Source organism: Nomascus leucogenys, chromosome 4 (genome assembly GCF_006542625.1).
Source record: "Nomascus leucogenys isolate Asia chromosome 4, Asia_NLE_v1, whole genome shotgun sequence".
Lineage (NCBI taxonomy): Eukaryota > Metazoa > Chordata > Mammalia > Primates > Hylobatidae > Nomascus > Nomascus leucogenys.
In genome coordinates this window covers 65,303,772-65,316,084 of record NC_044384.1, presented here as the reverse complement: position 1 = coordinate 65,316,084, position 12,313 = coordinate 65,303,772, and the positions used below count along the sequence as shown (strand labels likewise).

Here is a 12,313-nt window from a genome sequence, read left to right as displayed (position 1 = left end):
CTTCCTTCTTCCTCCCTCCCTCCCTCCCTCCCTCCATTCTCTCTTCCTTTCCTTTCCTTTCCTTTTTCTTTTTCTTTCCTCTCTTTCTCTTTCTTTTGTTTTTTTTTGAGACAGGGTCTCAGTCTGTCACCCAGACTGGAGTGGAGTGCCATGATCCTGGCTCACTGAAGTCTTGACCTCCAATGCTCATGCAGTCCTCCCACCTCAGCATCTCATGTGCTGCCATGCCTGGCTAATTTTTTTTTAATTTGTATATATGAGGTTTCACTGTGTTGCCCACGCTGGTCTTGAACTGCTAGGTTCAAGCAGTTCTCCTGCCTGTGCCTCCCAAAGTTCTAGTATTAGAGATGTGAGCCACCATGCCCATCCTTATTTCCTTTCCTTTTATGAAAAATATTTTTATTACAGTAGCTTTTAGTTTTTGATTATCTGGATAAATTGTATAATGGTGAAGTCTGAGATTTTAGTTCATCCATTACCTGAGTAGTGTACATTATACCCAATATGTAGTTTTTTTTTCTCCCTCATCCGCTTTCTAGCCTCCCCCTTCTGAGTCTCCAAAGGTCATTATACCACAGAGTATGCCTTTGTGTCCATAGCTTGGCTACCACTTATAAGTGAGAACATGTGGTATTTGGTTTTCCATTCCTGAGTTATGTCACTTAGAATAATGTCCTACAGCTCCATCCAAGTTGCTGCAAAAGACATTATCTCATTCATTTTTATGGCTGAGTGGTATTCCATGGTGTATACATACAACATTTTATTTATTTCACCCACTGAACGATGGTACTTAGGTTGGTTCCATATCTTTGCAATTGTGAATTGTGCTTCAATAAACAATGTATATGTCTTTTTGATATGACTTCTTTTCCTTTGGGTAGATACCCAGTAGTGGGATTGCTGAATTGAACAGATCTTTTAGTTTTTAAAGAACTCTCCATAGTGTTTTCCGTAGAGGTTGTATTAACTTACATTCCCACAAGCAGTGTATAAATGTCCTCTTTTCACCACATCCACACCAACCTCTACTGTTTTTGATGGGATAATTTGTTTTTTCTTACTGACTTGTTTGTGTTCCTTTTAGATTCTGGATATTAGTCCTTTGTTGGATGCATAGTTTGCAAATACCTTCTCCCATTCTCTGGGTTGTCTGTTTATTCTGATGATTATGCCTTTTGCTGTACAGAAGCTTTTTTGTTTAATTAGGTCCCATTTATTTATTTTTGTTTTTGTTATATTTGTTTTTGGGGTCTTAGTCATAAATTTTCTGCCTAGGCCAGTGTCTGCAAGAGATTTTCCAGGTTATGTTGTAGAATTTTTGTAGCTTCAGGTCATAGACTTAAGTCTTTGATTATCTTGAGCTGATTTTTGTGTAAGGTAAGAGAGAGGGATCCTGTTTCATTCTTCTACATGTGGCTATCCAGTTTTCCCAGCACCATTTATTAAATAGGGTGGCCCTTCCCCGATTATGCTTTTGTATCCTTTGTTGGTTGTAAGTATTTGGCTTTATTTCTGGGTTCTCTATTCTGTTACATTGGTCCGCGTGCCTATTTTTATACCAGTACCATGCTGTTATGGTAACTATAGCCTTTTGGTATAATTTGAAGCTCAGTAATGTGATACCTCTGGATTTATTATTTTTGCTTGGGGTTGCTTTGGTTATTTTGGCCCATTTTTGTTTCCATATGAATTTTAGGATTGTTTTTCCTAATTCTGTGAAAAATAGTGTTGGTATTTACATAGGAATTACATTGAATTTGTAGATTGTTTTGAGCAGTATGGTCATTTTCATGATGTTGACCCTTCCAATTCATGAGCATGGGATGTATTTCCATTTGTGTCATCTGTGATTTCTTTCAGCAGTGTTTTGTAGTTCTCTTTGTAGAGATCATTCATCTCCTTGGTTGCCTGCAGCTATCGTAAAGGGGTTTGAGTTACTGATTTGATTCTGCTTGGTTATTGTTGGTGTATAGCAGTGCTATTGACTTGTATACTTTGATTTTGTAACCTGAGACTTTACTGAATTAATTTATCAAATCTAGGAGACTTTTGGAGGAGTCTTTAGGGTTTTCTAGATATACAGTCATTTATTTTGACTTGGTCTCTTCCAATTTGGATGCCCTTTATTTCTTCCTCTTGACTGATTGCTCTGGCTATGATTCCAATACTCTGTTGACTAGAAGGGTTGAAAGTGGGCATCTTTGTTTTAGTTCTCAAGGGCGAATGCTTTCAACTTTTCCCCATTTAGTATGATGTTGGCTGTAAGTTTGTCATACATGGCTCTTGTTATTTTGAGGTGTGTCCCTTCTGTGTCTAGTTTGTTGAGGGTTTTTATCATAGAAGGATACTGGAGTTTTTATAATGTATTTTTTCTACCTGTATTGAAATGATCATATGGCTTTTGTTTTTAGTTTTGTTTATGTGATATATTACATTTATTAACTTGCATGTGTTAAATCATCCCTCCATCTCTGGAATAAAACCCACTTGTTCATGGTGTATTATCTTTTGATGTGCTGTTGGATTTGGTTAGCTAGTATTTTGTTGAGGATTTTTGCATCTATGTTCATCAGGGATATTGATTTGCAGTTTTCTTTTCCTTTATTTTTTTTTGATATGCCCTTTCCTGGTTTTGGTATCAGTGTTACTGGCTTCCTAGAATGAGTTAGGGAGGATTTCCTCTTTCTCAGTCTTTCAAAATAGTTTCAGTAGGATTGGCACCAATACTTTGAATGTCTGGTAAAATTCAGCTGTGAATTCATCTGGCTGTGTGCTTTTTTTGTTGACATTTTAAATATTACTTATTCAAACTCACTGCTTGTTATTGGTCTGTTCAAGGTTTCTATTTCTTCCTGATTTAATCTAGGAGGGTTATATGTTTCTAGGAATTTATCCATTTCCTCTAGATTTTCTAGTTTGTGTGCATAGAGGTGTTAACAGTAGTCACAAACGATTTTATATATTTCTATGGTTTTGGTTGTAATGTCTTCATTTTCATTTCTAATTGAGTTTATTTGAATCTTTTCTTTTTTTGATTAATCTAGCTAATAATGGTCTATCAATTTTGTTCATATTTTCAAAGAAGCAGCCTTTGGTTTCATTGACTTTTTTGTTGTTGTTGTTTATATTTCACTTAGTTCTACTCCGATCTTTGTCATTTCTTCTGCTAGCTTTGTATTTAGTTCTTCTCTCTGTAGTTCCTTGAGGTGTGACATTAGGTTGTCAATTTGTGAACTTTCAGACTTTCTTATGGGCATTAACATTATAAACTGTGCTCTTAGCATTGCTTTTGCTATATCCCAGAGGTTTTAATAATCTGTGTCACTGTTGTCACTCATGTCAAAGAATTTTTAAATTTCCATCTTGGTTTCATTGTTAATCCCAAAATAATTCATGGGCAAATTGTTTAATTTCCATGTATTTATATAGTTTTGAGGGTTCTTTTTTGAGTTAATTTCCGGTTTTATTCTACTGTGGTCTGGGAAGATACTTAATATGACTTTGATATTTTTAAAATGTATCAAGACTTGTTTTGTGGCCTATTATATGGTCTATCTTGGAGAATGCTCCATATGCTGATGAGAAGAATGTATATTCTGCAGTTCTTTGGTAGAATGTTCTATAAATATATGTTAGGTTCATTTTCTCTATCATGTAGTTTAATTCCGTTGCTTCCTTGTTGACCTTCTGTCTCGATGAGCTGTCTAGTGCTGTCAGTGGAGTGTTGAAGTCCCCCAGTATTATTGTGTTGCTGTTCTATCTCATTTTTTAGGTCTAGTAGCAATTGTTTTATAAATCTGGGAGCTCCAGAGTTAGGGGCATATAAATTTAGGGTTTTAATATCCTCTTGTTTGATTGATCCTTTTATTAGTATATAATGACCTTCTTTGTCTTTTTTTTTTTTTTTTTTTTACTATTGTTGTTTGAAAGTCTGTTTTATCTATAAGGATAGTAACTCCTGCAAGCTTTTGGTTTCCATTTGTTTGGAATATCTTTTTTTACCACTTTACCTTGAATTTATATGAATCTTTACATATTAAGTGGGTTTCTAAAATACAGATATTTGGTTTGTGGTTTTTCTATCCATTCTGCCAATCTGTGTCTTTTAAGTGGAGCATTTACACCATTTACTTTCAACATTAATATTGAGATGTGAGGTACTGTACCAGTCATCATGTTAATTGTTACCTAGATGGTTTGTTTTCTTATTGTGTTATTGTTTTATAGGCCCTGTGAGTTTTATGCTTTCAAGAGATTCTATTCTAGTGCATACTGAGCTTCTGTTTGAAGATTTATAACTCCTTTTAACGTGTCTCATAAGGCTGGTCTGGTACTAACAAATTCCCTTGGCATTTGTTTGTCTGAAAATGACTTTATTTCTCCTTCATTTTGAAACTTAGTTTTGCTGGATACAATATTCTTGGCTCTCAGTTATTCTGTTTAAAGAGGCTAAAAATAAAATCCCAATTCCTTCTGGCTTTTAAGATTTCTGCTAAGAAGACTGCTGTTAGTTTGATAGATTTTTCTTTATCTGTTACCTATTGCATTTTGTCTCACTGCTCTTACAATTCTTTCCTTCATGTTGACTTTAAATAGCTTGATGACTATATACCTTGGTGATGTCCTTTTTGCAGTGAGTCTCCCAGGAATTTTTGAGCTTCTTGTGTTTGGACATCTAAATCTCTAGCAAGACCAGGGATGTATTCTTCTATTATTCCATCAAATAATTTTTCTAAACATTTTGTTTTCTCTTCTCCTTCAGGAACACCATTTATTTTTAGGATTGGAACTTTTACACAATCCCAAATTCCTTGGAGAGTTTGTTCATTCCTTTTGAATTATTTTTTAAATTTTTGTTTGATTGGGTGAACAAAATCCTTATCTCGAGCTCTGAAATTTTTTCTTCTACTTGATCTAGTCTATTGTTAAAACTTTCCACTGCATTTTTAAATTCCCTAAGTGTGTCTTTCATTTCCAGAGGTTCTGATTGGTTTTTCTTTAAAATATGTATCTCTTTATAACATTTTTCATTTATATCTTGAATTTTTTTTTCATTTCTTTATGTTGGTTTTCACCTTTCTCTGGTATCTGCTTGAGTAGCTTAGTAATCAACCTTTTGAATTTTTTATCTGGTATTTCAGAAGGATGTGACTTACATGTTTATAGTTTATTATAGCCTAATTTGGCTCTTAGTGCTTTTAGTACTGAGTAATTTGTATGGGTTCCTTGGTTATAGTGAATCTTTGTATTGTGGCTTTCCCAGATGCCTGTTGTAGTAACAATGTGCTCAGTGCGTGAACAAGTTCAGCATCTCCTATGGGGTTGGAATGGCAGAGATCTCTTGAAGCTTATCTTGTTTCCCCACAGTGTGAATTTATTTATTTATTTATTTAGTCCCAGTATTTTATTTATTTACTGGGTTGAATAGTTAAAGCTTCAGGCCAGTATGGGAAGTATCCCTGGGTAGAAACTGGTTGTGACTAAAGCAGGTGGGTAAATGCATTACCCAATAGTGGGCAGATGTCCCAGCCCTGACAGAGGTGGCTGGGGGAGCTTTCAGTGAGAAACACTGAGGTCTCATCAGGGGGAAGGGTGGGAGCCACCTTAGTTCTTCTGCTAGGCCAGCATGAAAGTGATCCAACTCCCAGATGCACTCCTGACCCAATGTTCCAGCTATTCGTATCAGACAGGCACCTGTTTTCATGTCTAGGAATGTTGATGTTCCAAGTAGAGAGGAGTTGTGACCACCTCTTGCGCAAGCCTGAATCTGGAGGGCACTCCTAATGTGAGGATGCTGTCACCCTAAAGTGTTCCAGAAAGGCTGTCTATAGATACACCCATGTCAAGCTCTTACGGGAGAAGCCCCAGCTGTGTTTGCAGTAATGGATAAGAGAGAAAAGAAGTCCCCTTCTCCAAGAAACTTCATGAGCACCAGCATTGAACTCATGCCTCTGCTGAAAGAAACTTCCCACGAGCAGAATGTTCTGGGACTCAAGGCCTGGTATCCAGACTCTTTTGTCCCATGGGGTGTTCCCTTGATGTGGTGCATTTCCCCTTCCCCTAGGAGTTGGTGTCCCTGAGAGCCAGACCCCTGTGAACACTGCTATTCCTCTGGGTGTAGCCACCCCATGGAGCTGCCACATTTCAGGCTGGTGCTGAAGATTATCTTCAAGGGGTCCAGTGATGTGACCTGTCCTTATGTCTCCCAGCAGTAGGCACCAGCACTAGCTCTGATGGGGGTGGCAGGGGAGTGACATAGACTCAGTGAGAGTAATGTAACTGTTTAGAAAATTCTGAGTTTCAGACAACCTCTGTGGTACCCTTTGGACCCTGAATCTTGGGACTTATTGTGCTATTCTCATAAAGTATAATGTAAGACTTATGGGTGCAGAATTAATACATAATTAACTATTAGTATTTTAAGATTCCAAAATAGGTAATAAAGGCAAAATTTTTAAAAAATGAGAATAGGTGGCTGCCACGACATAAGGAAAGTGACAATATGAAGCCACTATGCTGATAGGCTCCACATGAGGGCAAGTGGTTCCCACAGGAAGTTTGGTGTCAGTTTCTGACTTAAATCATTGTGTGTGGCAAGGATTTGGCTAGTGTACTGAGTGGTTAAGTTTCAGATAACTAAACTTACAATATAGTTTAAAAAGCTGTAGCATAGTATGGTGTTCAAAGAGGGACCCCAGAATTGTACTGTCTGGTTACTTGTCTGTTGTGTAACCTTGGACAAGTTAACCCCTTGGTGTTTCCTCTTCTGTGAAATGAGGGTGACAGTGGTACACATATTGTTGGGCTGTCATAAGTATTAACTGAAAGTGTATACGTAGAGGACTGATAGCTGTGCCTGGTATGTGAGTACTCAAGTAATGTTAGCTACTGTTAATACAATTAAGAAGGATCAATTATTCATGCATAAGTTATCAAAATGCATTCATTTGTAATCATTTATTAATTTATTCAAACATTATGTATTATTAACATCGAGTATCAACCAGATGAATAAATTCTAGGCTGGCAGTATCTTTGAAATAGTGGGAAATCAGTTCAGTGATCAGAAATTTGTATTCGATATTTTGGTGATAAATTCATTTAAGATCTGCGCAGTGTCCTAGAACCAGCAGAAATGTTCTTTCAGCGTGCATGTCGTTAGACATAGTGTCCCTCCTGTGAACACCCAGGCTACTCTGTAATTTTTTAATGGCATGTATTACATATGTTTCTTACCTATATGGTACCATATGATTTATTGTTTAAACTGGGACATTTTGGGGAGTGAAAGCAGTGCTGTTAATCCTTATACCAGGATGAGTGGCAGAAGGCAGACGTACCTTGGGTTATCCAGGATATGTGGCTGCTATACTTATCTCCCTTTAGAGGGTGTGTGATTAATCCGCTTCATATTCCTCAAGGTACCTGTGACTATATTGGTGATTAATAGATGATCAATAAACTGTTTTTGAAAGAATTACCAAATAGCACCTGGACATAGACAGACAGTGAATTATTTTAGTTATTTATAGACTCCTTCAACTTGAAGTATTCAGATGCTTTCTAAGTATCAATCTAATTTATCTCCTTAGTATTTGGCAACATGCAGACAGATAATTCTACTATGAAGGGAAATTAAACTCATTTAGAAGATTAAATTGAAAAATTAATACACTATTTTCAATTTTTATACAGAAATACAAATCATTTATATGTAGTTATCTATGTTGTTTTTTAAATCTAAAACACTATTTAGAAGCTTCTCTAATTAAAATCACTGAACATCACCTTGTCTATGGTAGGCGGTGTTCGGGCATTGTCACAAAGCCAGGTGACACCGGGCGCAGCTCAGTCTGGTTGTTATATACCTTTACTTACCCTGGATAATGTGTTTCTTTGATGTGTTTTATAATTTGCCATTGTTCTTTTTTTGACTCTAAAAACTTTATATATTTTTTAAAAGCTCAGCAAGGAGACATGTGGCTGGTGTGACATTTGGGGCTTCCTGGGAGTAGGCCATATATCATGGACAATCAGAGTAATCCATGTATTTTGATACCATGCCAAGGACATCAAGTTAGGCTTATTTCAAAAGAAATGTCCTATTCAGTTGGGTAGAATATGTTCTTTGCATTGACATTATAAAGGATTATACAAAACCTCTCTTTACGTCTGTTTTTCTGTGTGTTAGACTATCTATCTATCTATCTATCTATCTATCTATCTATCTATCATCTGTCATCCATCTGTATATCATTCATCTCCTACGTATTTAATGGTCTCTTGTATTTGATTCCCTTTTTGTCTGGCAGCAAAATCTTATATGGATTGTTTGGTGACTTTTGTATTTTTGCTTTATTATTTCTAAATCCAGAGGAAATTCATTATTACCAAATTGTATGTTGAAATTTATCCTCAGTGTAAAAACTTTCATTTTTTTCCCCGATATAAAATAATGTGAATTCAGGCTTTCTTGCTGTTTTAAACAAATCAAGGTTATTGAGATAATTGCCAGGGATTATCAAGGTACATCGTTTTTGATGGTGAGGAGAAAAATGTCAGTAGCCAGATGATTTCAGTTTGACAAGCCGTGGGGTATTATTCATCGTGAAAGGCAGGCCAGCCTTGGCAGTGCTTGTGTCTGGTGCAATAATACTTCGCTACGGGCATCAAGTCTATGCTGTTCATTTGCATAGATGTTCAGAGTATTACCAGAAGCTAGGCATGAAAAATTGTATTTACATTCTACAAAATGAATGTAATGTTATTGAATTTAGTACATAAGTGCCTGTCTTAAGGACATAAATATCATCTGACTAGAAGCAAAAGGATATGTGGAAAGGAAGTGTTTTTTTGTTTATTTTTTGTTTTGTATATTAAAGAAAAAGGGAAAGGAATTAACTTTGAAAACTGCTCACTCTAGTCATACAGCATTCTAAAGGATAATGTATGGATCAAGAACTAATATTCACTGGATTTAAGGGCTTGAGGCTTCTCTGTAATTCAGAGAGACATGTTTATGTAGTTGGAGTCAATAAACACGTATTGAGAGACTGCTATGAGCCAGGTAATATCTAAACAGTGGAAAATAAGGATCAGTAATTCACAGTCCTTGTCATCGGGATGCTTACAGCCTCATAAAGGGAGGCATATCTGCAAACAAAAACTACAATAAAGGTATGCACAAGAAATGCAACGTAGAAAAGACACACTTGGTTTACTTGGAGCAGGAGGTAGGCAAGGAAAGCCTTCCTGAAGGCCGCGAAGTCTCTTTTAGTGGGGTCAGAAAGGACGAGTTCAAATTAGATAAGTTGAAAAAGGGAGGGCAGGCAATGGGGAAGGTGTTCAGAGGTTGAGGGACCAGCAGAAGTATGGCATGGAGAAGCAGCAGGAACCTTGCTTTGCAAAGAACTTTAAGACCTTTGGATTGACTGCAACATAAAATTGGAATGATCAGAGTTAATAGGAGTAGAGGAAGAAGGTAAATTCAATAAATGTTCAGTAAATTAAAAATCAACAAAACCTGATGGCAATATGTATGGTGTGATATAAAGGATGAAATGATGGCAACTCCTAGTTCTCTGGCTCAGACATTAGCCCAGAAGGTAATATTGTTTGAATGAGAAAAAGATGCATTTTCTCCTGGGATGATGCAGGCCAGTGGCAGGTGAACTGTGGGTGTAGAGCCCATGGTGGATTTCAGCCTCCACTTGCCCCTTGGCTTGGTGCTCTTGGGTGGCGTACGACCTGAACAACTGTAACAGGAAGCTCTGGGCAAATGGGCAGCCAGTTATCAGTGCAAATAGGAGGAGAGCCTAGAACTGGGAGGCAGTGTGGAGGGAGATGAGCTCAGTTGCAAATATGTTACATTTGCCATATTTGGAGTGTCATTTTTCAGGTGGAAATATCAATGAAGAAGTTAGATATATCATCGTAAAGCACTGGGGACTATAGATGATTTAGGGCTATTAAAAGTTTTAAAAAAGTGTATTTCAATTGTTAACATTATTTCAAAGTGAATGACTTTTGAATTATAGCTCCAGCGGAACTCATTTGGTATTGGTGGTTGGTTCTCCAAAACAGTTGACCTGCCCTGTAAAAAAACTCATTTCAAATAACTTTTCAAAGAATGTCTACCGCTGTTTATGAATATACAGAAGAATGATCATGATGAATTGGATTAGTGAATTTTTTTCTTATTTTCTGTTTCAGATTGCTATGCTATGCCTTGTATGACTAAGACCTCTTACCAAGAATACGTGTCAGACCATGTGAGTACAGAAGCTGTGCAGGCTGATTGCAGTGAATCCTAATTGGTTAGGTCAGCTAAGCAAAAAAGCAAACATTTTATCCCAGGTAAGACCAAAAGCAATAATATCTATTTTCCCCGTGATAGAAATTCTAAATGAGGTAGAAAACGCATCGCCCTCCCCCTTGTCTTATTACTATATTAAGGACTATAAAACCAATTGCAAAATTTGTGTCAACTTATCAGGTTATTTATAGTAACCAATTATGAGAAGTATAATTGAAAGCATTTTCTTGTTTGCTTCTGTAATTCTGAAGGAGTCACGCCCCCATCCCCAACTTCTTATGTGACCCTGTTTTACAGAAAACCACTGCCAAGGAGTGCAGGGGTGGCAATGAAACAGCCCAACAGGAAAAGGAAGCTTAATATGGATTCCAAAGAGCGTATGGATCAGGACGGATGCTTGGTAAGATGTCCATCCCTGGACCCTTCCTCACAGTGTGTGATCGCTACCAAAATGCACCATGGAATAGTAAAGTTCATATAACTACACTCAGGGGCTTTTCAGTCACTTGAAACTATATGGCTTCTGCTTGAGTTTTATGTGTAGTGGTATAGAATGTAAGTGTTATTAAAGTCTGATGTATATTTTAAAAGGTGATCTTAATTTTAAAGTGAAAGGAGACCTTTTCTTTTACAAAGATGGAGGTAATCAATCATTCTCGAGTCAGAGAATGGAGGCTGTAAACTGCACGGGGTTGTATTAGGGTTCTCCAGAGAAACAGGACCCCCTAGGATGAGTGTATGTGTATATGTGTATGATATTTTTGTGTGTTTGTGTACACACACACACAGAGCGAGAGAGAGCTAGCAAGCGAGAGAGAGAGAGAGAGACTTATCTTAAAAAGAGGAATTGATTGAGGCACGTCGTTGGGGCTGACACGTCTGAAATATGCAGGGCAGCCTGGCAGGCAGGAGGCCCAGGGAGGAGTTGGTGCTGCAGTCTTGAGTCCAGGTCAGTCTGCAGGCAGAATTCCTTCTTCCTTGGGGGACCTGTTTTTTCTCTTAAGGCCTTCAACTGATTAAATGAGACCCACCCTCACTACAGAGTGATCTACTTTGATCGAAGCCTGCTGATTTGAACGTTAATCATAGCTAAAAACATACCTTCACAGCAACATCTAGACACTTAGAAGGTATAATGTTCACTATGCCTGTAGTCACCGTGCCTGTTCTGTTTCCTTATGACAGCTTTATGTATTCCTGCAAATTTAAGTTAGCAGAATGACCAGAAGACCTCCATGGTGACTATTTTTGGGGATGGCGGGCCATTACAGCATTCTCATCTGTGAACCTTCATTGGCTCTTAGTATTTATTTGGATGTGGATTTTGGGGTCGTCATGTGGTTTGTGGTTATACATTTACATATTGCAGTTGCTGAAGTGACATCATGTAATACATTTTCTTTTGGTTCAGTTCCAGGTTAGGTGTGGTTTGATGAACTCCAGACATTAAATGAGACATCTCAAGGAAAGATCTGGTTTGAGATTGGTTTCAAGGTGTTCAGAGTAGGTCTATGTCAAGCTCTAGAGCCATTCCCTCAGGATTAGCCTCACTGGGCAATGGGGTGATTAACATTGGGCTAGGGGCCAGTTCCCTGGGTCCAGACTGGTTGCTTTTCTTAGATCAGTTCCAGGGGAATTTAGAGCTCTAAATGTATAAGGGAAGAACTTTCTATTTAAGAGGTGTCTTGGACCAGACTTGGGCAGGCCTGCATCTGTCTTGGCTTAGGTGAAGATGTCATTCTTTGTGTTCTGCTGTGTCATGTTCTCTGAGGAATCAGAGCACGAGGAAACTCAGGATTTGATGTGTTCAGAGTTATTCTGGGTACTTCTCCACATGTGGCCCCTGGACCAGCAGCATCAGCATCACCTGGAGGTTTGTTCGAAATGCAGATTCCTGGGCCCCAGTCCAGATCTTCTGAATCAGCTACTCTAGGGGTGGGGCCCAGAAATCTGTTTTAACAATCCAGGTGATTCTGATGCCCACTCATGTTTGAG

At 37.7% G+C, this 12,313-nt stretch overlaps 1 protein-coding gene across 3 annotated transcripts in view; it reads left to right on the top strand.

Annotated features, from left to right (window-relative positions):
- L3MBTL4 (L3MBTL histone methyl-lysine binding protein 4) overlaps positions 1 to 12,313 on the top strand; it is a 481,074-nt gene that overhangs the window by 92,433 nt on the left and 376,328 nt on the right. For all 3 annotated transcript variants that reach the window (XM_030810728.1, XM_012506197.2, XM_030810729.1), the window contains exons 2-3: positions 10,216 to 10,274; positions 10,616 to 10,718. In XM_030810728.1, the coding sequence (XP_030666588.1) occupies positions 10,647 to 10,718 (72 nt within the window). In that variant the 5' untranslated portion in view covers positions 10,216 to 10,274; positions 10,616 to 10,646. The remainder of the gene's footprint in view (positions 1 to 10,215; positions 10,275 to 10,615; positions 10,719 to 12,313) is intronic.